At 53.7% G+C, this 27,498-nt stretch overlaps 1 protein-coding gene across 4 annotated transcripts; it reads right to left on the reverse strand.

Moving 5' to 3' along the window:
• Positions 1 to 3,839: 3,839 nt before the first annotated feature.
• On the reverse strand, positions 3,840 to 26,822 carry ARHGAP19 (Rho GTPase activating protein 19). 4 transcript variants are annotated; one of them, XM_048060570.2, is made up of 13 exons: positions 26,741 to 26,809; positions 24,434 to 24,603; positions 16,931 to 17,196; positions 12,719 to 12,799; positions 12,172 to 12,381; positions 11,227 to 11,453; positions 10,587 to 10,673; positions 9,599 to 9,664; positions 8,685 to 8,873; positions 7,901 to 7,999; positions 7,202 to 7,294; positions 6,656 to 6,724; positions 3,840 to 6,507 (listed from the first exon to the last, which is right to left on the reverse strand). In XM_048060570.2, the coding sequence occupies exons 3-13, from the start codon at positions 17,013 to 17,015 to the stop codon at positions 6,451 to 6,453; spliced, it is 1,263 nt and encodes a 420-aa protein (XP_047916527.1). In that variant the 5' UTR covers positions 17,016 to 17,196; positions 24,434 to 24,603; positions 26,741 to 26,809; the 3' UTR covers positions 3,840 to 6,450. The 4 variants fall into 4 exon arrangements, with proteins under 4 accessions (XP_047916527.1, XP_047916525.1, XP_013037581.1 ...); XM_048060568.2 differs by lacking the exon at positions 24,434 to 24,603 and having other exon boundaries at positions 26,741 to 26,822; XM_013182127.3 differs by lacking the exons at positions 24,434 to 24,603; positions 26,741 to 26,809 and adding an exon at positions 19,550 to 19,694.
• Positions 26,823 to 27,498: the final 676 nt, after the last annotated feature.

A 27,498-nucleotide genomic window follows, 5' to 3' on the forward strand; every position in this document is an offset into this window, starting at 1 on the left:
CCAGCAAGCGGGATTTGCTCAGGGTAGGACCGAGCGCTGGTGCATGTAAAACGCAGCCTCTGTGCATGCCCGGAGCCTGCTCCGACTCCCTGCATCACCACCAGCAGGGTCTGCACCGGGGCTGTGCCTTGAGCTCTTCCACCAGCAGTGCTGTCCAAACGCGCCCAGCCTGGGAGCGGCTGCAGGACCCGGCTGGAGACGTGCCGGGACCTCCGGCTGCCCGGCGTCCCCCGGGGACCTCTCCTCCATCCGCGGCCACAGCTGTCACAGCCGGCTGGTGCCGGGAGGGCAGGCTGCCTCTGTCGCTTGGCTTCGGAGGGTGAGGCATTGTTTGGAGCGGGCGGCATGTCGGCCCCGCCACGGCACCTGTTGGGCTTGCGCAGCGCGACAATGCCCTTGATGGGTCTATTATGGAGTGGGGCGGGCAGCCGGGGGCCGCTGGGCTCACAGCAAATCTCGCCTGGTTAGCAGCAGTGTCAGGCAGGGCCGGGACGTGCTGAGGAGGCACTCTTTCTGGTGACTCTCCAGGGATAAGACCCAGCTCCCCGGCAGACACCACCAGCGTCGCCCTGCAAACGTGGCCAGCATCGCCCCCGAGGCACTGCCAACGTCGCCCTGCGAGCGCTGCCAGCATCACCCTGCGAGCGCTGCCAGCCTTGCCCTGCAAACCCTGCCAGCGTTGCCCTGCGAACGCTGCCAGCACCGCCCTGCGCCAGCACCACCCTGCAAACACCGCCAGCATCGCTCCGCGAGGACGGCCCTGCTGACTGCGGGACGGGGACGAGCCCCGCACCCCGGCTTCCCGAAACCGCTTCTAGCCCACAAGGAAAACATTCGCGGCGAGCAGCCCAGACGCAGCTGGGGAAATGCTTGTTCCCAGCGCGGCTGGACACACCAGCAGCCTGGGAGCCGTGCGGCACGGCGCAAGCTGGTTTGAATAAACCACACGCGAGGAGGTGCTTGCGAGGCGCCTCGCACATGGAAGCACTATTGTTCGTGCAGCGTGGGACCGGGGGCTCGGGGTCCCCAGATGTAGCGATCGTTCCACATCCATGCAGCGCATACACACGCGCTCTGCCCTGCTCGCTCTGCCTGGAGCCATCCGCTAACCCTCCTCAACGAAGATGCGTTGGAGGGATAATTTACTGCTTAATAGAGTAACTTTCTATTTGCTTTTGCCAAGCGCATCCAGCATATTTCTCCGCGGTGCCATAAACTGCAATGCCTCCACCATAAAACCCTGCCTCCCCGTAGGAGCAGGTGCGTTTTCAGCTGATGACCCTGGCCACAGGGTAAGCAGAGACACTTGGCTTTGTTTTTGGAGGAATAAGGCTTGTTCCCACCAATCCCTTCTGCTTTATCACAATCCCCCTTCGCACTGACACCCCTGAGCTGGGAAACCATCTAACCTGAAAATAACGAGTGTCTCAGCCTGATGGATGAGGGAGGCAGCAGCTCTGTCCTGATCTTATTAATGAAGACACCCTGGGTGCAGACGAGCTTCCCTCTGCTCCATATTTATGGCTAGCTGGCGGCTGGGCCCACGCTGGGCTGCAATCAATAAGCTGCGCGCCCGCGCGGGCTCGTTGTGCTGCCGCAGTCGCAGGCAGCCTCTGCGCCTTGCTGATCCCAGAGTGGTGAGTGTGCTCCTCTGCATCCTCCCCAGCCCTTGTGGAGGCAGAAGCCGCAGCTCCCAGAGGCCTGCCCAAAGTCAGATCGTGCAGGACTTCGTCGCTCAAATCCGTACCTGGTGGAGGAGGCACTTCAGGGGGCGGCTGCTGCAGGAAGGAGCTGCAGACTCTGAGGTATGAGCCCAAGGGACTGGGTGCCTGGCTCTGGCCCTGAAGACGGATGACAAGAGGATGCCAGTAGCCAGAAATCACTTGAAAAGCAGAGGGAAAGGGTTTGTAGCCTGTCTTGTGGCAGCTCTGCTCAGCTGCAGATGAGTGCAGGGCTGTCATGGGGGCTGGAGGACCGCACTACGGGTTACCTACAGAGCTTTGTCCTGAGGGTGCATCCCTCCCAGCACCCTGAGCGCTGCTCCCTCCCTTCTCCCTGACCTCCACGTTCCTGTGTGCTTTATTCTTAGCCCCAGGCCCCTCCCTGCCTGTCCCCCAGATGCACGCAGGAAGGAGAGCAGGTCCCCAAGGCCACAGGGTCCACGCCAGCCCCAAGAGCGTGAGGAGTACAGGGGTCTGTCCTGCCAGCCCCCTCTTGCTCTGCTGCAAACAGCCCCGGTGAGGCACAGCAGAGCAGGGCTGGAGGAGATGCACCCCAGGACACCCCCACATCCCAAACCTGTGCAGGATTGGGCCCGAGAGCTGGTCCAGAGATCCCACATCTACTCGCCTACACAATTTATGAGCTCCAGCACGGAGCCCTCACAGGGGAGACGAGCAAACAGAACTAAACATGGTAATTTATTCACTCCATGAAAAAATATTAGTTAATCCAAGCCAATGAGATTGTGAAGCCTGATAACTGGTCTGGCTGGTGCCAACATCTATCGCTAGCAGTGCTTGTGTTTTTTGTCTACATCGTTGCCCTAGGCAGTGAGATACAGCAGCAGCATGACAGCTCCCAGCCACACATGATAATTTAAGAGAGAAAATATCTTATTTCATCTCCGAACCAGGGCAGAACAGTTTAAAAAAGAAAAAAAAATCAAGACAACTTGCAAAAATTGATTTAGATAGCAGTGACAGTCTGCAGAACTTATTTGCAAGTCTGGGCAGTGCACTTTAAGATAAAAACTGTTTAATGAAACGAAGGATGAGTGCTGCTTGTTTGCTTTGTAATGTCACTGCTGTGCAGGAGTAGTGACAGGCCAAACCAAACACCCTGAAAGCTGAAAGATCCCCTTCCAAGGATGTACCTTCGCCCAGCGTTTGGTCCCAAAGACCGCAGCCAAGTGCTTGGGTTGTGGTTTCAGGGACTGAAAACTATTCATTTTCAAAATTATGTAAGCAGGCTGAAGCTGTCGCTTTGAATCACAGCTGCCTCGGTGCTATCAGGGAGGCGATATTTGGATTTGCAATATTCAAAATAGCTCCTGTGAGTTTTTGCATCCCTTTGTTCAACACTTTCAAAGCCAGAACTGTCTCTCCAGACTCCCAGGCCCGCTTCCCAGCGCGGAGAAGTCCACTTGCTGCTGCTCCCCAGGCTGCAGGGAGATGGGACACGCCAGTCCCTCGCCACCCAAGCGCAGCCCCAGAGGAGAGCACGCTGCGCTTGAAGCTCACCCTGCAGGAAGGCAGCGCTGCTTTCAAACGTACCGTGCCGCTCGCTTCTCCTGCTTCATTTTCTATTGCATGGCGAGGATGTTAATGAGTGTCTGAGCCACGGCAGGCAAGCCCAGGGCATTTCGACTGTGGAAGAACTTCACAGAGAAATAATCTGCATAAAAATCTGAGACACTATTATTAAGAAGGAAGCAAAAATGCAAGCAGAAACCATCCTCCCTCAGCAGCCAAGAAAGGAAGGGTTCTGCAGAGAAAAATGTATTCATTTGATCCATTATTTATAAAAAGTGCTCTTTGTAAACCTGATTTCCCATCACCCTGGATGACAGCAGGGGGGAAGACAGGAAAGGAAGAGGCCCATCTTTCAACCTCCAGGGGAGGACAGTCTGCCCGGGCACCCTGCATCGCGCTCAGACCCCGCGTGGGGAACAAACACCAGTGCCATGGGAGGACAGAGCTGCAGGCAGGCGGCATCTCTGCGCTCCAGGGACAGCGGCACTGGGGTTTCTGAGCAGACATTTCCTTCCTTTTGAAGGCGGATGCACCGCCAGGTCCTCACGGTCCCAGTGAAACTGCTTAAGCCACTCAACAAAACCATTAAAAATAAAAGCATTTAATATGGGGTTTTCACATGAACACACTGAAAGGCAGCAGTCTGAAACGGTACGTACACAGCATATATAAATAAGAACAAAGATTAAAAATACTTTGGAAATGATAGACTCTGGGAACAGTTAGTGGCTGCTCTGGGAGGAAGCATCCTTGTGAGGCATCATGGCACAGGGCAGACAAATGAGGCACATCCCAGACACGACTAAACCCCCCTGGTTGTGAAGCAGTGTGAGCAGTGGGGCTGCTACAACCGAGGGTCCTCGAGGCCAGGGCCCTGCCAGCCACCGCCATGCTCAGCACGGGCTAAAGGCAGGGCACCGACCCCAGGACCTTCAGTTCTGAGCCTCCCTGGGGACTGCCCTGTCTGGAGACTGCGCCCACCCCTTTGCAAGGGAACGCATCCAAGACAGGCAGAAGCCTTGGCTGGTGCACCAACGATAGTTTTTCTTAGGGCTAAGCAAGTCTCAGCTGTGCCAGAAGGCAGCAGTCTCTGAGCTGGAGCTATCAGTAAGGGGTGACACCGGAGAGGAGAGCCACTTCCCTCTCGTCTGTACAGGAGCAGTGTATTTAGCACGAGGGGCCAGATTGCCTTGCCAAGCCAACGTCCACACAGATACAAATACGCCCAAGTATGCCAGGGGCAAGGGGGAAAGGAGGGATGGGATGAACAAAAGCTTCACCCCACAATCGCCTTTACAGTCTCTGCTAACAGAGCTCTGCTGGGGGCTGCAGGAGCAGGGCTTTGGCTTAGCCAAACACACCATGCCCTTCGGAGAGGAGCACAAAGACAGCCTAAGCCTCTGGAGGGAATGATTACAGACGCATCCGAACAGCACATACGGCTACCATAGCAAACAGCCTCTGCCTTTCCTGACAGCATCCTCGCCCGCCCAGTCCCTGAGGAACCAGAGCTCTTTCTTTGCTGTGACAGAGGCTCCTAACACCAGCAACTCACAACTCCCACATCTACGGTCCCACTAACCCCTACGTTTTCAAGGCAGCTCCTCCACTCCGGGGTCAGGCTGGGGGCAGGCACCCCCGATAAAACACCAGGAACATCCCTCTGGACATTGCAGCATGAGGCACGTGGCTTTGTAGCTCTTCAAAACAAATAAAAATCCGAGTACAAACCCATGAATAACTCCAGCTAAGCTGCTCAGGGCTCCAACAGCCCCTTCTGACAGCTCTAGCCAGTCAGACTGAACTCCCTGCTCGCATCCCGATATTCACACCTCCTGCCACCAGTTGTCTGGGAGAGCTGTCAAGGACAGAGCTCTAACTCCTGCCGGCTGCTGGTTCTTAAAGATTAGAAGACAATTATAATTGGATTCCAAAGATTATTTGCTTCACCAAGAAGGGCTGAGAAGCATTTAGATGGTTCCCTGACTGATTAAATCTTTATTTCACAGCAGTGACCCTGTGTGTCTCCTCCCAGCGAGCTTGCAGACAGGTACTTGGCAGGATTGGCTTACTGGAGCACTCCAGCTTAACACCACGGCTGACACTGGCCAGCTGTGATGGGGGGGTTATCCTGAATCTAGATGGTTTCATCTCATTTCTGCAGCTCAGGGCAAAAAGCCCAACCTGGCTCCAACCCTTTCTCCCCACTTAATGACTAATCAGCCAGGCACCTGACCAGCCATCCAAACGTCTCGAGCCAAAGCCTTTGGCACCATTTGCAGCAGATCACAAACGGCTGGAGCCCTCCCACACCTCTCACGCTGCTGCTGTGCTGTGCAGACAGCCACCGGACTGCCTGCCACAGCCACCCCAGCATCCAGAGGCTGGGCTGCCCTGCCCCTGACAGCTTCTGCCAGCCTCCTGCCCCCAGGAATAAGCCCTGCTCCTCTTAGCCTCCCTGGGGAACATGAAGCAGAGCCACTCCTTGCTCACCGGGCAGGGCCAGCAGCAGCGTGGCACTGCAGAAACACGAAGGCAGTGAGCAAGGGCTGCCTCCAGCCCAATCTGAAAGAGCGATGAGAAAGGGGCTTTCCCCAGGCCCCACCTGAAGTGATGGCACCCAGAGCCTCTCCTCTTCCACCAGGCCCCTCCTGTGCTCAGTACCATTTGTGTGCTCCAGCCCTGCAGGGACAAGGCCAGAGGGACCCCGCAGGAAGCAGAGATCCCAGGAAGCACAGAGGGCATGGCTCCAAAGAGGCACGGTTAACTGTCAGGATGCGGGTAAAGGTTGGAGTCCACCGCTCACACTGCTAACAGAGGGAAGGAAGCAAAACCAAGCCAATGTGTTAAACACCCAGAGCAGAAAGAGCAAAGAATACAGTCTAGCAACATTGCAGAGAAAGCTGGGAGTAAGACAGGGCCCCACAACGCACAGGGCTCCCCTTGTAAGCAGCTCTTCCCAGAGCCGGTAGGTCAGACATGCTGCACAGGTTTTGGTTAGATAGTGGTTTGCCCCATAGTAGAACGAAATATAATTTATGTACAGAACGAAACAAGTCCCTGCAGTCTTTGCCATGGTCTGGTTTCACGGGCGCTGGAGTGTTGGTAAGGGCTGCAGGCTCCCCGCTCAGTGCAGCACAGTATTCACAGCTTGCGAGGCCGGGCACTCCCCACCTGTGCGTCAGTGCGAAGCCATTCAGAGGGACGAGGAGTCCTTGGAAAGCAGGTGGGCTCGCATGCGCCTACAGGAGTCCTGGAGCAAAGAATTACAGCAACTGAATGCCTGAGACACGGAACACCATGCAGGAAGAGGGGGACACGCTATTATCCCCCTCAGGAGGACAGCCCAGCAGGCCAGGTTCTTTCCTCACAGGGAAAACGTGTGCATTTGTCTCTCTCACCTCTTTCCGGCCCTCCAAAGATTTCAGTTTTGCTTGGGACGTGTGAGCTGGAGATCCACATTTCTGTAACTGGACGAGATAGGGGAACAGGAGCAGAGAGAGGAAATGAAGCGGCATCCACAGCATTCTCTGGGAGCTACCTGTACCACCAGAGAGCAGCTGCCACCCAAATCTACTCTTGGCTTGTCTGGCCCAGGGGACAGCCCTACCCACAGGCAGCAGGCTGTGTGCAGCTTGTGAGGGAGGATGTGAGGAGTAAGTGGGCATAAGGCAATGTCCCGGAGCAGGAGTGCAGCTAAACCCAGGGGGACAACTCTGGACTGGAGGCCCAGAGCTGCCACCCATGCCCCGGTGGTGCCCTCATTAGCCCTGCACTGCTTTCCCCACAGCAGCTTCCTAAGGCCTTATCTGATCACACTGAAGAAACTTGGAAACCTTGTCTTGAACAGAGAACAGTGAGCAGCCCCCCAGGATCAGTCAGATGGGTGCCCAAGTTGCATCCAAACTCCCTTCCACAACTTGAGCGGTGCCGCGAGCAGCTCTTACCAGGTGGATGTTCTCTTTGCTGGCTCGTTTGGGCTCCGGTGTGGTGTCCCTGCTCTTCCTCTCCACAATAACTGGGGTTCCCAAAACCTTCCGCTGCCGTAAGAAGAGAGGGCCGTTGGCTAGTGCTTAGAGTGCAGAGAGGAAAAGAAAGGGAAGGAGCAGGATGCATTGCTGATAAGCAGCTGGATGCTGGGAAAGAAAACAGGAAGCCAGGCTGGAACAAAGACTGCAAAGCAGAACCACTTGAAACACCGTGCCACCAGGCTGAGCCTGCCTGATCCTAGAGAGTTTGGGAGCTGACAGAAGGGCTGGCCAGGAGCCCAGTTTGTCAGAAGCAGGTACATGCTGCTGCAGGGCGGCCTACAGTGTGCTCACACCTATGCTAACAAGCTAGACTACATGACCAGCTCCCTGTCAGTCCTCATCTCATCTCAGAAAGCAACCAAGCTCTCAGAAAGATGCACAGTTCCTACTGCCAAGTGTTTCAGCAGAGCATCTCTTAGGTGATTAAGCTTTATACTAGCAAGGCTTATTCTCACCATGCTGCCTTTTCTGTTCCCAGTGGATCTGTGTTCTCTAGCAGCCAATACTTTGAACAGTCCCTACCTTTGAGGGCATCATTCAAGCCAGGGCAAGGCAAAAGCAGAGAGCAACATCAGAAACTCACAGCAGAAAGCAGGGCTCAGAGGCTGCCTTTACCTTAATGAGGCCGCTGAAGGAGCGCGAGCGGGTACGTCGTGGTGCTGGGGGTGTGGCCGCTTCGGAGCCAGGAGTGAGAGCTGAAGGATGCTTATTAAACTAGGAGGAAACACGAGGGCAGTAGGTTAGCACGGTTACTGTCAGTTAAACCAGTCCCTTGCTGCTGCATGCTGCCCTCTGGCTAAACCTCTGCCTGGATTTTCCACACCCCAAAATGGAGGAGCAGTTCATAGGTGCTGGGAGAAGAAAAAGGAAAGTTACACCTCCCACACAGGCCTACAAGGAACCTGGGTGCAAAGCTGCTTTATGCTTGCTACCAGGTAAGCTGTTGAAGGAAAAAGGAGCTGGAGGCTAGCAGCCAGGACAGGAGCTGGCCATGTCACCCAGTCTCTGTGGAGCAGCAGGTTGGCTGGGAATGCTCACCTGAAACCAGTTTGTCCCACTCTCTGCAAGCAAGAGAGGAAGGGACTTCTCCCTTCCCAAGGCAAGAAGCTCAACAAGGCCATGATCATGACTGGGAAACTGCTGGCTGGCACATCCCTGGCTCAAAAAACAGCTCACAGCACAACGTGGTGCAGGAAGCTCCACTGTCAGCCACATCCAGGATAGTCTTCCTCCTCCCCTGCCTTCATACAGGTCATACTGCCTCTTACACAGCCCAGAGCCCCATCTCCCCAGCCTGCCCAGGACTAGGAGCAGCTCTCAAACAGGCCCTGCTTTCAGCCCTACACACAGAATTGTGCTGACAAGCACACCCCAAAGAGATCTTTCCTCCCCATGCTACCTGCCGAATGAGCTTTTTCTTCTTTGCAGAGTCAGGCATATTGTGGACATGGCGAAAGAGCTCCCTCAGAGCCGCCTCCGTGCGCTGCTGGGTCTCCTCCTGATGGCAGGAGTCTAGTCGGCTTCGCTTCTGAGACTTGAGGGGCTGCAGCTCCTTGGAGCCAGGAGATGTGAGCAAATCCAGGTCATCCTGGGAAAGAGGAGAGAGCAGTCGCTTGCCATGCTTTAATCCAAGTGAGCCACCCATCTGAGTCAGGCTGGGGAGAGTCTCGTGAGCTGCCTCACCCCAGTGAATGCACAGGGCTGTGTTTTCCCTACCCCTCTGCAGCAGCACTGCACCAGCAGGCCCCGTGCCAGGAAGAGGTGACAGCAATACAAAGGTGACCCCATTGCTTCTTCCCTCCCTTCCTGGATGCCAGCTGCAGAAGCCCTTCCAGGCCTGAGAAGAGTCAGTGCAGCTCCTTGTGACACCTTTTCCCTCTCCTGCAGCTACGAGGGAGAGAAGCATTTGCTGGAGAGGCGCAGCCAAGCCTCGTCCCGGTGGCAGCAGGTAGCCTTTATCCCAGCCCCTCTACCGAGCAGCCTGGCCATGGCAGCAGATGCATCTGTCTGGAAGGCAGAACCCCGTGAAGGAGCAGGTGCTGCATGTACTGGGCACGGGGAGCAGGTTTGCTGCTAAAGAGGTGCTGGTAGCTTTCCCCGCGCTTTTGATTAACAGATGCTCCAACTCTGCCCAATTTCCCTAATGCAGTTGCCTGCACTACCACACCATATGGTTCCCTCAGTCCTGTTCTCTAACAGATCCTCTTTCACGACTTGGTTTGTTTTCAGTCTCTTTCACTCACAAAGACCCCTTCGCAGCACCACAGCCTTTGCCCTTTCATGCAGGGCAGGCACCACAGCTGCTGGCCTTACCTTCGACGTGTGGGCTCTGGATCCCAGGTAGTGCAGCCTGGCACACTCCCGGATGTACGCTGGGGCCTGTGACCATGAGCAGAGAAAATACCATATGTATGTTTAGTGTGCTGGGCCCTGGGGCAAAGGCAGCCCCTCAAAGAGCTGCTCTGCAACCACAACATGCAAGCACTCTGCTGCTTAGGGCAAACAAGGCAATGGGATTTCGTATCCTCCATGGAGTCCCTGCTCAGTTTCCCTTTGATGCAGGCAGCCAACACAAGAGGAAAACAGAACAAGAGCTGGGTTCTACAGAAGCTTTGTCCAAGCAATTCCCCCAGCTCTCAGCTGGACAAAGAGGGCAGAAAGGAAGCTTCTATGGGAAGTCTCTTTGCAGAGGGTAGATGCCTACAGTGACCAGGAAGTCAGAAGACTGTTGCAGAAACATTTCCAACGTTTCCTTGGAGAAACCCACAGACAGCCCCATGTTCCTGTCCTACTGTAGCATCCCACTCTGAGCTAGACAGAGATGCCCAAGACTGCAGACTGTGCCTGTAACAGCAACAGGTTGACTGCCCCTCGCAGAGAAGTCCACAACGAAATGACCCTTTGTATTAGGGATGCAGCTCTTGGCAGCACTCATCCAGGACAAGCCCCTTCAGTTTCCCTCCCCTCTTCAAAGGGAGCCTGGTCACCAACTGCCCCAAGGAGACAGGCTTCCCAGGCAAGAAGCAGGTGCTGGGTGTCCAGCAGAGGGTGGTATTACACTGCACCGTGCTCCTGACCTGCCAAGGCACAAAGGCCACCTCTGAGCTGGCTGCCTTCTCCTGGGCTGCACGCCCAGCAAAGGCTTCCTCTCACTAAAGGAACAGCTTCTTGCAGGAATCCTGCTCTCACTTCAGAAGAGAGCACCCAGAATATACCCAGACAGATCCCAGGTGGCAGGGGTAAGGGCCATTCCGTCTCATGGAGAAGGTGCATGGAGAGCAAGACCCCAAAGCACACTTACCTTGAAGAGTTTCTGCGAGTGTTTGATCATGAAGGTCACTCCATTGTTTAGCTTTGTGATATTCTCTTGCAGGTCATTTGCTGTCACCTGGCAAGGGGACACAAAGGCGCAGCTGTTAGAAGGAAAGTAGGAACCGTCTCTGCTGCTGCCCTTGTTGATTCTGGGGTACAGGCACAGACGATGTCTCAGCAGGAGGTGGGCAGGCAGGGCTCAGAGCACACCAGTGAGCAGAGCTCAGAGAGCCAACACTGCTCTGAGATGAAAGCTGACCCAAGACCTTGGCCACCCAGACAATTCTGGGGCCACAAAGTTCACCCACAGCACAAGCAACTTTGCAGAGAGACATCTTCAAGGTTTGTGCAGAGCTGTTACTCGTAAAAGCAGTTTTGTGATGTGCTTTAAGTTTTACTGAAAAAAATACAGAGCAACAATTGCAAAATGAAACCTACGGTGGGTCTGGACTGAACACTAGGACCGAGTCCTGCCAGACAGCACCTCCTCACCATCCCAGCCTCCAACCCTCACACCACCGAATGTATCAGCACAACCTGCCCGTCTTGGTTCCTCCCCTGTAGGCCTGACAAGCCTCTGCTTTCTACCTTGCAAGATCCCACCAACAGATACCGAGGCACATGCTCACATTTCTGGGCCACAGGATGTGGGGCGCGAACATGAGGGCAAGATTGTGGGCAGACATCTTGTTCTTGTCCTGCTTCTTGGCGGTCTGGTAGAGCAAATCCAGCAGCAGTTTGAGTAAGCTGCGGTTGGGTGCAGGAAGGATCAAGAAGAGCAGCTGGAGGGCTTCAATTTGGCGCTCTTTGTCCGGAGTGCTGGTCTTATTTCCCTTCTCATCAAACAGCGTCAAGTCTGCCAAATCACAGGGCTGAACATGAAGGACATGCAATTCCCCCTCCGACAGCAGGCTTGTTGCAACCAGTTACCCTTCCCTCTTCACACGCGGATCTCCTTTGAACTCCTGCACAGCTCTTCGCCCTTTGTATCCCTCCCCAGCTCCCAAACTCCCCACCTGACGTCTCAATCTCCCACAGAACAACACAGTCGCTAAGAGTTTTGGTGGGTTGAAGGCAAGATGGAGGTTGTTCACGTAAAGTAGAATCACAGAATATCCTGATTTGGAAAGAACCACAATTGAGTCCAACTCCTGGGTCCACATACAACCACCCAAAATCAAGATAGTTCACTAATGGTCATTATAAGTACATGCTCAGTTATTTAGTTATGTTAACGATTAAGTAATAATGGTTTTTAAGTACTCGTCAGTTCAGGAGACCCCAGGCTTTAAATAGATGGAGACCCAGGTAACCCATGCAGGCTCTTCTCTTGAAGGCATCTTATGCTGGAGAGAGAAGACTGGGCTAGGCAGGCCTGGTCTGATTCCTTAGGGTGTTCAGCTCCAGTCTTTCCACCATTAGGCGGAGATGGCAGGAAGATTCCTTCTTACCCTGCATGTAGGGTTTGCATTTCAGGATCTCCCACAGCCTAGCATGCAGCTCTTGATCGCTACCAGTTTCCTAGCAGGCTGGCTCCATCCCCTCTGCTCATCACTCTTCTGTTGGTCACTCACCTGCAATTTTGAGGTGGGCATGGAAGTGCTTGTGTGTCAGCAGGGGCTCTGGTAATTCACCCAGGAACATCTTAAGCAGGGTGGCCACATCGTTGGAATGAAATTCCCCAGAGTCCAGGTCGATATCTGTACCACTGTTCAAAGCATCCTTTAGCATCTGTTGCCTGATGCTGTTGCCTGGCACCCGAAACAAACCTTCTGCTCGTAGATCTGTTCAACAGAGGGGAGCAAAAAAAGCTACCAGTTATTCAGAGACTGATTCCCATCTTCTTACTATACCAGTTCTCTTTCCAGAGCTTGACGGCAAACCTCGGTGATCTGCATTAAGAGCCACGACTTCAGGCTGACTCCCATAAGCACAAAGAGTACGTGCAGAAGGTGAAATAAATCAGCTTATTTGCTAGGCAATTCTGGGGAACAGCCGTCCAGTCCTGCCCACAGCTCCTGCTGCTGGAGAACTCGGAGCTTTCCACCCTGCCTGCACCAGGGACCTGAGGTGGGCCAGATGTCCCTTGGGATAGGAAGAGAGCAAGACAGAAGCACTTACTTTTGTGCAGATACTCAATTAACTGGGAGACCTGCGCGATGCCTTCTTCTGTCAGCGGTGAGCCGAACACCACCCCTTTCTCTGCGGAAGAAAAGATAAGATGTTCAAGCAGCACAGAGCACAGCAGTCACAGATTGTTGGTCCCCACAGAACAGGATCTCAGCATGCAAAGACCACTGCCCCAAAATACGAAGGGGGAAGGTCACAAGGACCCCCCCCCGGACGTTATTTCACAAGCACTCCCAAATAAGTCACTTCATCTCACCGTGCTGTACTTACAAGAGCTTCATCATCCTGCTTCTTACCTCAGCTTAATTACAGTTTTTATCAGCTGAGGCAAACATTCTCTAGCTCCTGAAAAGAAAACAACACCAGAACAGATGCTTCAGTTTTAAAGGGCATATCATGCGCAAGCCCGGACCCTATGGAAGCAGCAGCGTGGGAAGTGTAGATGTGACAGCCTGGACTGCCCAGGTGCCTGACGCATTGGCACACTCCACACCTGGGAAGCAAAGTCCAGCTGAATCCTCACTGTGACTTGTCATGGAGCGGAGCAGAGAACTGTGAGACTACGGGAGAGGGGAACAGGCACTAGTGGGGAGAGCAGGCATGATCCAGAGGGCTCATGCTGGCCTCCTTTACAGGGATGGGTAATCCCCAGAATTCCTAAATCTGGTGAGTCTTTTCCATGTCAGCTGCCCCAAGTAAAGTGCAAAGTATCAGAGGGGTGAGCAAGGAAGAACTAAAAAAAAGGGAGAGTAGCAAAGCAATGAGCTGGGCCCTGCTCCATAAGGAGCACCCACAGCTCCTCTCACTCCCCAAGTTCGCTTTCACCTACTGGAGCTGGAACAGATCAGGCATGAGCTGGCACAGATCAGCTCCACAACTCCAGTAGTGGCAGGCTCCAGCCCCAAAGGAAGAGAAAAGCAACTAAGCTGAAAGGGAGACTTGCACGGGAGGAAGCATTAGATGAGAAGCATGTTTAAGTGAAAGGTACTTGAACTAGTGCAGAAAACTGTTCTGTCCAGAGGGGGACTTCCCAGGTGAGTGTTTATCAAGCAGGACAGCTTTTTCTAACAAATGGAGTCTTGCTGGTGAAAGGCTTTTTCCACCAGATGGTGGAAACAGCCAGCACGCTCTGTCCCTCTGAATGCTGAGGTAACTCCTCCAGGCTTCACCAGGAGCAACCACAGCCCTGTGCACCCCTCCTTCCCTCCCATGCACAAAGGCTTTGGCTGCAGGTGGCCAAAGAGCTGCACAGAACACACCGCACGTGCTGACTGGCACTGAGAACTTGACCCAGGTATGCACCTGGTTTGTCCTGCCCTCACACTTCGGCTTCAAAGAGCCTGCAGATTAAAGAAAAGAATGTTCCTCCCTCCTCCACGGCCAGACTGGCAGCACTGGCCACTTCCAAGGGCTGGCTGGGCGTTTGCACCCCAGCTCTCTGTGGCTGAGAATTTTCCTACTTGTAGTTGCAAATGATAGGCAAGCTATCCGAGCAGTGCGTTGGCTGGCCTGACAGAAGCTCTCCCCCCACCAGCTTTGCCTTGTTTTTTTTTTTTTTACCCCCCATAGCACATTGTGATTTGACTAGCCTTTGGTCTGCTGTACTACAGATCTTACTGTTCTGTGGTGTTGATGTTCACAGCATGTGGGAAAGACCTGGTTAACACTGCATTTCTTGAGCAGCCTTCCTGTACGACTAAATTTATTCCGCCTAAAGTATGTTCCACTTTCTTCCAGGACTTCTGAAATACATGGTAAGTCACCAGGAACTCCAGCCTCCCCTTAAATCAAGAACTTTGTGACCTCCCTCTGATAAAGCACAAGCTCCAGTCTTCCAGGAGAAAGGACAATGTGACCTCTTGATCCACACGTAAGATTTGAAAGGCTTGAGTGCAAAGGGAGAGAACAGTTGGCAAAAGGTTCTTGTCCTTGAAGAAAACTAAACTCATTAGACATTCAACAGATAGAATCAATAGTGGCCAGGAAGAGGAGAGGAAAATACATCTTCTTGAGACATGCCTGACAGATTCGATTTACTTTTGAAGTCAGAAGCTGATATCTGAATGAGAATTTGATTCTCAAAGAAACTTGAAAGAAGCGCCTGGAGAATGGATGCTGAGTTACAAAGGCTTAGATGTTATGGCACGACTGCTTCTGAAACTAAGCAGCAGCATGAGATTGAGTTTCCTGATGCCCAAAGAAGTCGTATTTGCAGTTTGATCAGCTCTGAGCAGTATGGTCCTTGGCCTCTGGCTTTGAAGAAATAAAACCTGTTTGTTCTAGCTGGTCTATAACACGAAGGAAAACAAATGATAGCTCAAAGATGAAACACACCGTACACGAAATTGATTTTTTCCGTAGGCACAAACTCCCTTTTTCTCCGAGTTTGGCCAAGGAGTTCACAGACAGTGCCTGTCAATGGAGGGAGACACTGCCATTGCAGCCTGGGAGCACAGCCAGCAGACTTGGAAACATCTGCTAGCTGTAGCTGCAGTGACACATGGCCAGGGAATGGTCTGAGTGGGGAAAGGCACAGCTCTTGGAGGGAGAGGGTGAGCAGGAGGTGTCAGGTCTGAAAGTAGGCAACAGCAGTGCTCCAGCAGAGTACAGATAATTAAAAAAAGCTAGAGAAGGCTCACAAACCCCTGCTAGAAGGTTTTGACAAGAACGGGGAAGTTTTCTTATGCACTAAGAAAACCCTCTCAACTCAGGTACTTGCTTGCTCCTGTTTGCCAAATAACAAGTGTCTGAACATCAGGTGTCTGGCACAGAGGCAGGAGCGACACAGGTACGAGCACAGTCTAACTGCAGTTTGGGGGCAGCGTGAAGACCTGTTATTATAGAGCAGCAAGGTAAATCATGGCAGTACTCACTAATTCTCGCCTAAGTATGCTAAAGTACTTGATTTCCAATACTTGATTTTCCCCTGCAGAGCTGTCCAGCCCAGGGTGAGTGCTCCCACTGGGTGCAGGGCAGGCGTCAGCACCAGAAAATTCAGCCTGAGCAATGGAGCTGCAGGGCTTGTCCTTATAAAACAAGATGGAGGCACAGGTTTGGTAGAAGCAAACACTTGGAGAAACTATACAAAGGACCAAAAAAAAAAGACAAAAGAGGCCATACTCAGACACACTGGAACCTCCCTTCTCAGAGGTGCTCACAACAGAGGAACTGCTCAAAGGAATTAGAAATGTCCAACCCCAGGCTGCCAGCATCTGAAGGCAGCTACCCACAGCTTCTCTGCCAGCAGACAGCTGGTCTAGCTAGTAAACCACGGCAGACAGGAGGATGTGAGAGGTGCCCAGATGGAGGTAGTTTGTCTAGATGAGAGAGGTTTCACTGAACTTACAAGGAGAACCAGCATCCCCTCGGAGTGTGGGTGGAGGTGGGAGAAGGCACATATACACCTAGAACACCCTGTAAGATGTAGCAAAACCAAGCAGTAATGCGAGCCAGCGAACAGGAGAGGATCCAAACACAACTGTGCTGCTCAAAAGCGAAGCTCAGACTTCTGAGGAGGGGGCTGAGGCTACTGTTTTGTAACTCCACAAGAAAACTGGAGCTGAGTGCTTGCCTCAGAAGCATGATCTCCCAGGGCTGAACCTGGGCTTGAGCAGAGCCAGGCAGCAGAGCTTTGCCACTGACTGCTAGGACCTGGACGTGGATCAGAGCTGCACTGGCATTTGGAGAGGCTCTTACCTGTTTTATAGATTTGAGCTGAACAGAAAAGACCTTCAAGACAGCTTTTACAGCAACTGAAGGAGACAGCAAGCACCAAGTGAAGTCAGTGGCCTGGAAAACCTGGGCATTACCGTTCTTCACAGAACTTGATGTTCTCAACCTTTATTAATACTCCATCACTTATGAAGAAAGCTAACGAGCTAAGGAAAACAGAGCATGGACTACCACAGACAAAGTCAAGCATGCTGTGTGCAGAGACAAAGCTGCCTTGGCATGCATTGGAAGAACTTGCAGTTTGTTCGGACACACCTCTCCAGCTCTGCGCTATCCAGACCAGGAGCATGCACGCGGCCACATCTCTGTGGTTTGTGCTGGAACCCCCAGAGATCACCACCAACGGTATCAGGCATTCAACACGAGCTCAGAAGAACAGGTCTATGCTGGAAGGTATGTAAACTACAGGTAACAGAGGATGACTGTCAGCATCACCCTGGAGGTGGGCACCAGGCGTCATGCCATACTCACCTTTGCGTTTCAAAGACATCAAGGAACGAAAGAATCCAGAAGCTGTGCTGTTTGCCCCGGGCAGTTTTGGGTCTTCCTCTCCCATCAGCTGGGCGAGCTCTGCCCCAGGCAGGTCGATGAGCCGGGTAATGTTGCTGACAACCAGCTCTGTGAACACCTCTGGTTTTTCATGGCGCAGCTTTTCCACGAAGAAGTCGGGATTGAAGATGATGGGCTGGCTGCGGAGGGAGGAGTCATTGCAAATGACAAGATTGCAGATGGCATCACTGGAAAAAAAAAAAGAGAAGGAGAAAAAAAATAAAGCAACTCCTCATCACTTTTACAGCCAGCTGGTCTGCCCCAGAGGAGGCATCTGCTGACACAGGAGCTACCGGTCTATACCGACAGCCCTGTCTGTCTTTGGTGAGCGTTCAGCACCGTGCGGTTACGTTTCCCTTTGGAGCTAAAACATTTCTGGCCTGTTTGCACAATGCAGCCCATGCCTAGCTCTCCACGGTGTGATGGTAAAACATGCAGCACACGACAACGCCCAACCAAAGAAACTGTCACTGCATCCACATCCTCCTAGCTGTGGCAGCAATGACATCCAACATTTTACATCAACTTACCACTCCCGGTCATAAATAATTTTGGTTCTGTCTCCTTTCCTCCCAGAAATTCACTCCCCGTGGCCTGAAAGTCTAAATCCCAATCTAAATATTTTCATGGCCAGCTTACACCCAGCAGTTCCCATTGCTGTCCCAACATCACTACCTTTCTAGAGACAAACAGGAAGTCGCCATGCCCTGGGACTCTGTTTTTAGGACGATGATTTTGTCACAGCACTGGCTCGTAGTATTGCTAGGGATCCAGGTGACAAGCTGCCAACAAGGTGACACCCCCCGTTCAGATACACATTGATCAGTCCCCCCGAGCCTCCTCTTCTCCAGGCTGAGCAGGGCCAGCTCCCTCAGCCCGTTCCCACGCGGGATGCTCCCGTCCCTGAACCGTTTTAGCAGCCCTTCACTGGACTCGCTCCAGGAGCTCCAAGTCTCTCTTGCCTCTTCTTCAGGCTGTTTTTTCTCTGACCTCCCAATTCTCTCCTGACACCCACCTTCTCCAGCTTGAAAGCTTTTCACGTGGCGTGGGAAAAGGGATGCATCCGAGACGATGCTCTACTAAGGGTTATCTGCAACAGGTACTTACCCCTAGCAGAGGTTAGGAAAATCACATATCCCATGTCTAAAAATAAAGTTATCAAAGAGATCCCGGTTTAATCAGCACTCTTCACCATGCTCACGCCGAACTTAGCCCGATTTCCGTCTACCTCTGGGTCTTTCATTACCATCTTCCCACCACTGTCTCAAAGGCTCGCACACTTCTGAAGTCAGGCCCAGAGGCTAGCACCTCCCTTGCTTCTCCTCTCCCTCTTTTACCTAAAAGTGAGGATTCATGTCGTTAACCCCCAGTCACAAGCTCCTGCCACGATGCCATACATTGCTGCAAAGCGCTGCCCTGTCCCCGCGAGTCGGTGTGCTGGGAGGAGGCTGCCCACCGCCCAGGCACACACTGCCTGCTTTCACTCGCTGACATTCCCAGTCCCACCAGCCCCACGCCACCCGAGGTGTCCCCGTGCCAAGCGTGCTCCCCCGGCGGGCACAGCACCCTGCCCCTGCTGGGGATGGATGGAGCCCGCGGCGCGGTGCTCTGACCGCGGCCGGGCGGCCGCGCTCGCTTCCACACCTGAGCAGAACGGCTATCTGCGTAAATTTGACCCAAAAGACCATCTCGGTGCAATTCCCAGGGTGTTGTGATCGGAATAAGAGAAGGAAAGCCGGGCTCTGGCTCCGCAGGGAGAAAGAAACTCGCTGAAATCACAGGACGCCAGGCGCTCAGCAACACTTGCACCGTGAGAATCCCCACAAATCCCTCTCCCCTTCTCGCTGCTCCCCGTGGATGTCTGAGGCTCCTGCGGGAGGACGGAGAGGAGGAAGGTCTGCGAGGCAGACCGCACGGCAGGCTGCCAGGCCAGCCAAAATCTCTGAGAGCTCCGAAAGGTTCCCAGCTGCCCTGCTCGGAGCGGCCTCGGGAGCATGCTGCCGACTCCAACTGGGGGCCACATTTTCCCGAGTACCTCCCAGCGCGTTTTTCAGCACTTTGTTCGACGCAATAAATCAAGACGGAAAACGCAACAGCCCGGTCCCCGCTGCCAAAAAGCGGCCAGCGATCAATCCGATCATACTCGCATTTCATCGCACAGGGCTACGACACACGAGCGGTGCCAGCCCTGAGCCCCTCGACACCTCCTCCCGTGGCACTGCAGCCCCTGAGAAGGGTTAACGGCGGGCGTCTAGGCCCAGTGACCCCGCCGGCAGTGATCCGTGCGCTGGTATTCACCCGCTCGCAGTTTTGTTTCCCCACAGGGATGATATGCAAATACTCTGCAGCGGTTACACCGAGCGGCACGGATGATCTGCGCCCTCCGACAGTCAGACACCTAGATTCGGAGAAAGGAAATTAAACAGTTTCGTCAGCTAGAGCTGACCGACGGGGCTCCTCTGCACAGCCGGCGTTCGAGCTGCACAAAGTTTAGCGACATTTAATGCGAGAAAAAGAAAAAGAGAAAAGTAAATTTCTTACATGAGTGCTGAGAGCTTTTGGAGAGGCATTAGGAAGCAGAGACAGGGGAAAGAACTTGCTCCTTGTTTGCAGCAACAAAAGAAACCTGCCTGTCCCAGCACAGCCTATGCAAATCCTACGCATGCTATGAGACACAAGGGCGCATTATTGGGGCTGAAAGGCCCCCTTGGCACACACTGGGCATCAGCCTTCACGCAGAGACAAAACAGAAAAGAAAAGCTGGACAAATTGATTCATGTCTCTTGCCAAAGGCTGCGTAGCTGGAGTTTAACGGCAAATAACTCCTACATGGAAACCGGGGCTCTGAATCAGGACCGGCGTGGCGTTAAGTGCTCTCCACCTGTATCTAAGAGGGGTCCACAAAACAGCCCCAAACCCACCCCGTGTTTGCCATGAGGAAAGCCAGGCAAACGCGTTCCCAGCAGCATCCGAGCACAACCGACGTCGCGGCACCGGCAGGACAAGAATGAAGTCCCCTAACCGCACAACCCCGTGCCCAGGAGCCTTGCTCGAGACGCTCTCAGGCCGCGCCTTTGACGCTTTTAGATCATTTCAAAGACTCAACGTAGCCCGCGAGCTGGGAACGGCCCTGCCCCTTGCCGTTTGCCACAACGGCTGTGCCACCGCGTGCCGTCCTGCCACTGCCATCCCGCCCGCCGCAGCTGGCACCAGCCTCGCGCGCCCTTGTTGCGGCACTCCGACCAGCCACTTGGTTCGGAAAGGTCACTTTATTAGCGGCCCTTCCTCGCGCGGAAAATTTCCCTTTGTACCCTTATCGCTGATCAAAATGGAAATGCGGAGCACGCCCCCATTTCCGAGCAAGGATAAAGCCCCCACTGGCTTCCCGCACAATAACCCTGCCAATCCCCGATGCTGCGCACACCACAACCTTCAGAGAGAGCCATGTGCCCCATCTGCTGTTTTCACGTTAAAAAAGGAAGATGGATGTACTCTGCCTACACTCAGTTTATGTAACAGCAGCGAAGGGGAGACAAACATTTATTCAGGGAGGTTTTTTGCTATTTTTTTTTTCTTTGCTTGCAATGAGAGATGTATTTTTACATGCTGTGAGCTCAGATCGCTTTCCGACACGTCGAAAGGCAAAATAAAGGGCTAAATAGCTTCCTCCCCGATCCCATGAATAAAGTCAAATCCCAATGAATAATAAAACCTTGTACTAATAGGGTTGTGATTAAGACAGCAGATTAAAAAAAAATGGGCCCTATATTGTGCCGAGATCCTTGCCATTCTCGCATCTTTCCGGAGCGAAGCCTGTGATCCCGGCCAAGCCACAAAGAAAGCTGTCTGTCACACCCTGCGTTCTTCCTTCAGGCATGACAGCCCCATCATTTCATGGGGAGTGGATGGTGCAGGAGGTCAAAATCATGATGGATCAATTAATCCCTAAGGTAACTAGAGCCGAGCCGGGGAAATGTCTCGGAAACGAGGACAAAAATGAGGTTTTAAGTGGCAAAACCTGGTGATTGAACCTGTGGGCAGGAGCTTTGCAAGCAGGCAAATTAGCTCGTGTGGAAGCAAGCTTGCATTCAGCTAGGTGAGACCTGCTGTTTTAGCAGCTTTCACGGAGTTGTTTTTTTTTTTTTAATTGTTCTAACTCCGTGCATGTGAAGGCAGAAACAGATTCAAGCAGCATGAAATAGAGCATAAAGAGAACGCGAGCCAAGAAAGGGGAGGAAGGGGTACCTCTGGGGCAAGGCGTTAGCCGTGTTTGCCTAGCTGGGGAAGAGCTGGAAGCCGCTGATGTACCTAATTCAGTGGGCAAAAACATCTCCAGTGCCATTTTGCGTGCCTCGGATGTTGTCGCTAAAAAGCTAATACCTCCGTCACGCCGCAGCAGACGAGTCTCACCATAGAGGAGTAACGGGATTAAAGAGCTTTTGAAAATAAGGCAGATAATGGAAGAAAATCTCCCTGTCTAATAACAAAACCCTTGGACTGAGAAACAGGCAGGCTACTGCCGAGCAGCGAGCGCGGAGCGATAAGCAGCCGCTGCCAGGGAGCACGAGACGCGAGAGATTCTTCGCCTGGCTAAGCACAAAGGGAGACGGGATGGATGCGCTCAGGCTCACGTTTCCCCGGGGAGGGAGAAGGAGCATCGCTCCCCGCGCCGGGCCGGAGTAAGGAATCAATTAATGCGGCCGTCTGAAGGCCGTGTTCCGGAGCCAGAGAGGAGCCAGCCCAGATTCTGCGACGAGATGAAAGAACCGGAGTGGAATTATGTGAAATCGTTTTAAGAACAAAAGGAAGAGAAGACAAATTATTTCCTAGATTAAAAAAAAAAAAAAAATAAAAAGATTTAAAAGAGCTCTAATGGGAACGGACTGCAGGGACATCAGAAGTGACTCCACAGTTAAGGGCGTTTCGAGGCTTGTACTTCAGGCTGACATTCTTGTAGGGCAGCGTAACAAAGATCGCATTCAGCCCTCCGATTCAGCACAGCAACTCTTCCCGGGGTGACCGATTTTCCTCTGAGAAATGTCAAGAAAAACATGCCGCAATTTTTGCCTAGGGTTGTGCTCGTACGGTCCGTGAGGGCGAAGTCCCTTTGTGATGAGCACAGAGCGCGCAGCACAGCGGGTGCCAAGCCTTGACCACTGTTTCTAGACTTAATCCAAGCGAGCCATAATGGAAAACACCGCCTTTTTTAATTGTTGCTTTGCTTTCTTCACCTCCAAACAGCTAACACGGAGCGAATCAGCCTTTTGGCTACGGGAATCAGATAATAATATACAATTCAAACAGCAGGGAGGCGGGGAACAAAGCTGCTATTATGCGACAGCAGCCTGTGCTGGACAACCTGGAACTAATGCGACACTCGGCCATCTTTCGGACGTCGGATAAATTGGCTTTCCGGATCCCTGCTACAAGCCATGAATTCAAATCCTGCCTCAGCAAAGGCCTCAAAGCGGGCCTCGGCAACATCAGCTGCACATCTGCGATGCGAACCTGGAGGCAGGCAGACCTATCTGGGAAGATAAAAGGGCTGGGGGGGAGCGTGCCTCGGAACAAGCTGAGCGTGCAACGCGTTGCGAGCATCGAGCAAGACTGCAGTAGCAAGAGAGCTTTGTGCATGGGAAGCGTCGGGAAACTGACATTTCAGCGTGATTTTCTCCAAGTTTGACCTCGGCGAATTCTTTTACGGTATTTTTCAGAAAGTCTACAGGAATACTGCGATGGGGCCAAAGCAGTACTTCAATCAGCCGCCAGCACAACATCAGAGTATCCTGATGCCTTCTGGTACTAAAAGGAGACAAACTAAAAGGGGAAGACAAACTAAAAGGCACCCCAGCGGAGCTGCAGGCTCACCACGGCGCTCCTCACCCAGCCTCCATCCCAGCGGGTGATCCCGCGGCGTGCCCAGGGCTCCGCAGACACACCGAAACCCCGCCAGGAGCCCCGTGATTTTGCACGAAGGATTTGCAAGTTGGTTTGTCTGCCTTAACGTAGTCTAACAGCTTTAAATAAATAACAACCCCGATCTTCACGACTTTCGGCGCGGTACGAAGTTTGTAAATGTCTTTATTTTAATGTAAACCCCTCCAGGAAGCAGCTCGGAAAGAGCAGCCTTAGATCCAATCAGGATTTCACTGAAGCCAGCACCAAAACTGAACCTTTTCAGACGGCAGCAGCTGCCTCTCCTCATTACTGCTCCATTCACTTTTATCACTGTGGCATTGGGAACCTCAGTCACAGCTGGGGACTCCGCTGTGCTCCGTGCTGTACAAACACAGAACAAAGGCAATACCCCGTCTTCAGAGGGCTGATAGCTAAATCTGAAATGAATGCTGGAGGGACAGAAAAGAGGAGGAATCCCAAGAGGAGAGGCAGCACTATCAGTCAGCGTGACTGATAACTGAACTCCGCCAGCTTTTTTGTAGACACTATTAAAAAGGAGGGCGAGGAAGGACAGGGAAAATAATCAGGTCACACTGCAGACATTTAGAGAAAACCCAGCTTGTGCACGGGGGCAGCGTGGGGCTGCGCACAAAGGAGCGGGTCCGAGACACATCACGCAGGGCGATGGGACGTGGGGAGCGAGCCCAGGCCGGGAGCTGCCAGCGAGGCAGCCTGCAAAAGCCCTGCAGCCCCTTCCCATCGCCCAGAAGCATCCTGCCCGCCTTGGAGAAGGTCACAAAGTCCTGGGGCTGGGTGACAGCCTGGCACAGGCAGCGGGTGCTGTCACCAAAGGGCGAACGCCAGCCAGGTAGGTCCCCCTGCCACGGTACGTACCCACATACACTGCAGATGCTGCTCCTTGGAAGAGCTGAAATTAGCTTGATTGTTCCTTTAAAGCCTCCACCATTTAAACTGCACAAATTTATTTAAAAAGAAAAAAAGGTTAAGTGCCTTTGATACACTTTAAAACACCCATGACCGCTGACAGCTCCCACTTCAGGTGGGAAGGGTTTGTATAAACAGGAACTGGTGTAGTTTTCTCTGTATTGCTATAACCATGACACAATGATGCATCTTTTTTGTTGTTTACTTTTCCTAACATGCCACTTGCCTTGGGAACACCCTACCGTAGACCTGAGTTTTCCCGTAGACCGCTTGGCACCACGGGCGATCTGCCAGGGCTGCTGCCTCCCACGTCCAGCACAGGGGAGCGCATCAAATCCCTTCTCGCCAGAAAGCCCCCGCAGACACCACGGAGCAGGGCGGAGGCCACGTCCCACGTTCCAGATGTGTAAACTCTCACAAGCTGGAGCGGCGACGAGGCACCCCTGGACGCGTGCCAGCCCTCCGGTAAGCCGGTGACATCTGCTCGGGGCTGCCGAGGCACACAGATAAGCAGGCGAGGCGGCCGCGGAGCGGCGCAGCACGCGGTGCTAGCGGCAGAGCCGCGCCAAGTAACAAACTCACCGAGCTGAGCAGAGCGGGGGCCTTCCAGGGGGGATTTGGGGCAGGCTAGGACGTCAAAAGCTGGAAGGTCGCGCGCAGCCCGCTCCTCGACAGCTCACGGGGCTGCAGGAATGCCCGTGTGGAAGCCCCAAGGCGTAACGCCGCATTTCAGCGTCCTGTCTGAACTCCAGCTAAAACAAAAAGGGAAACTAATGCCGGCTCCCCCGAGAACGCGCTGCCTCTGAAAAATCAGAGCTGCCACGCTGCCGCTCGAGAAGAAAGGATGTTTTTGGATGGACTCCAAGTTATTAGAGATTTATAGGCCAAAAGCAAACATATTAAAAGTTTTTGTTAGCCATCTGGCAGGCAATTATTTAAGCAGCTTATCGCATTCCCTGCTATCTGCAGTTTCTGAAAAAAAAAATGTACGAGGGAACTCGAGAAAGCCTTATTGCAGTTACCTAGCACAGAGGTGAGAAAGGCCAAGAGCCAGGGAGCGAGGCTGCTGCGCCGTGGGGGAAGATGTGCAAGGGCCCCGTTGGATCTGAGAAGTGCAAGGAGAGGCTGGGACCCACCAGACGTGTGTGTGCCCACGGCCTCAGCACTGACCAGCCTCTACGCCACAATCCAGCCTAGAGGGACGGTGTTTCCAAGAGGAACGTGACTTCAGTGCCGTCACTAAGCACAAGCCACCGTTCCCATCCTGCCGCCTCCTTCCCGTCTGTCTGCGCCTCTTGTGAAACCACCACACGCTGCAGACCGTTGCCCTTTGGGACAAGGGATTCGGTTTCCCCAGCGCAGCATCCAGGCTGAACCGAGCGCCCAGGCACCTTTAAACAGCGCTAGTGAAGCCCAGTGACATTTCCATATGCATGTGAATGCGCGCCCAGCGCCCAGGCGATGACTAGGCTGGCAAGGAGACCCAGACGCTGCGTTGGGATATGTGGGCAAGCCACTCTCCCCCTTCAGACAAACACACAATCAACTGAAGTGCAGCAGAACAAGGATCCCGTTGTCCAAGCCCATCCCAGGCCCTGGATGGGAACAGGAGGGGGTGTTACATGCAAACATACAAAAATACTGCAAAGGCAATGCAGCCTTGTGTCGGGGTCGGGATGTGTGGCTACGAGGGCTGGGCAGAGTGGGGGATTAAATGCAAGTCTGAGCCTCAACAATTTTAGCGAGGGCTGTGGGGAAGGGAACGTTTGAATAAGCTCGTCGCTGCTCCAGGCTATCTTTGGATGAAAGCAGCCATGTGTTCGCACTTGGCTTTAACAGCCAAACCAGCCGTTTCTCCCGTGACCCTCAGCGAGTCACTTTGACTTTTTACCATTAAGTCATGCTTACAGCGAACATATTCCTATTTGCAGTAGGACATAGACGGCAATTGTCTCCCCTTTCAGTGCCTATTTACGACGTGAGCTGTTGTCGTCCAGCTGTTCTGTGACACTACCAAGAGGCCTTTTCCCAGGACACCCTGCCTTCCAGGCCCGGGGCTGGAAACCTTCCCCCTCACGCCACCCCTGCCACGCCAGATGGGCGACACGAGCACTGCATTGAACCTTAGATGTACTCATTGAACCTTAAACGTACCCGTTGAGCCTTAAATGTATTTCACAGAAGGGCCGAGGTCGGAAGGGACCTCTGAAGACCATCTAGTCATGCCGAGCAGGATCACCTAGAGCATGTTGTGCAGGACGGCATCCAGGTGGGTTTTGGGAATCTCCAGAGACCCCAAAAACCTCTCTGGGCAACCCAGTGCTCTGCCACCTCCCAGTAAGAAGTGTTTGTATGGCTTATATGGAGCCGGAGCCTCCTGGGCTTCAGCTTGCGCCTGCTGCCTCTCATCCTGTCGCTGGGCGCTGCTGACAAGAGACCGGACACATCCTCTTGATGTTTTAGATACTTACATGTGTGGATCTAGACGCTTATATGTGCACCTAGACGCTTATATCCTTTACACCCTTTAGACATTTACACGCACCGATGAGGGCTGCCCTCCGCCTTCCCTGTAGCAGAAGGACGTTTGTCCTTTTGAGGCCAGGCGCCGCGTCACGCTGCAGTTACCGCCCCGTTACGAGGAGCCGGGCAGAGGCTGCAGACAGACCGACGGGCCGACGGACGGACGGACGGACAACCGAGCGGCTCCGACCGCCGCCGGTGACACCGGGCACGGGCACCACCTCGCGTCTCCCGTCCGTGCCAGCTACCACCCGCCCTTCCCTCAGGACGAGAGAAAACGGGGACCAAAAAATAAAAACACACAAAACGGAGGGGAAAAAAAACCCGAAAACCAGCGGCCGCGCTGCCCCCCCCGCCCGCTCCTACCTGCGGCCGGCCCGCCCGCCGGCTGCCGGCGCTCCCGCCGCCATTTCAGCTCATACCTGCCGCCCCGCCTCCCCATTGGCCCGCCGCGCCACCCGCGGGTCCGCCCCCCTCCTCGCTCCCGCCTCGCCATTGGCTGCGGCCGGAGGCGCCCCGCCGCCATTGGTCGGTTCGAACGAGCACCGGGCGAAAGAACACGCTCGACGGGGCAACGGGTACCCGCCCCCGCGCGGGGCACGCTGGGAGTTGTAGGCGGGAGGGTGGTGAGGGGGGCGAGGAGGCTGAGGGCCATTTTGCCTGTGGCTGAGCATCCCTCGTGGCTGGGCTGGCACGGAGAGCCCCCGCGGCTCCAGGCAGGGGAGAGGAGGCTGGGTGCTGCCTGCAAGGCCGGCACCTGCAAGCCTGGGGCTCTGTGCAGAGCTGTGGAGGTCCTTGTGTCGCTAGCACTCAGTATCCACGCACCTGACACCCCAAGTTTTATCATTCAGTAGAAAAATGCACATTGCTGCCCTTTTAAGGGAACTTTTAAAACGTGGTTTACAAGTAACGGGTGCAGCAGGACCTGCCCGAGCCTGCAGAGACAACAAAGTGCTGCAGGAAGTATGACTTGCACCATAAACCCCAGCTCATGTCTCTGCATGAATTTTTTTTAATCTTTGTTCACCATCAAGGAGAAATATGACGAGAAACAACGGACAAGCACTTTTCTCTTTTCCTTGCTGCATGGAAGCACCTGCCTTGCCCCTAGCCTGAGTCCATGT

The sequence above is a fragment of the Anser cygnoides genome, chromosome 7, assembly GCF_040182565.1.
Source record: "Anser cygnoides isolate HZ-2024a breed goose chromosome 7, Taihu_goose_T2T_genome, whole genome shotgun sequence".
NCBI lineage: Eukaryota > Metazoa > Chordata > Aves > Anseriformes > Anatidae > Anser > Anser cygnoides.

Coding starts and splice junctions, on each gene's coding strand:
- ARHGAP19 (XM_048060568.2), bottom strand. CDS start 26,784: ATGGCGGCGGGAGCGCCGGCAGCCGGCGGGCGGGCCGGCCGCAG. Junction 11,454..12,171: donor TGCCCACCTCAAAATTGCAG/GTGAGTGACCAA, acceptor GTGATTTGGCAG/ACTTGACGCTGTTTGATGAG. Junction 6,508..6,655: donor CTTTGGAGGGCCGGAAAGAG/GTGAGAGAGACA, acceptor TCTTTGCTCCAG/GACTCCTGTAGGCGCATGCG.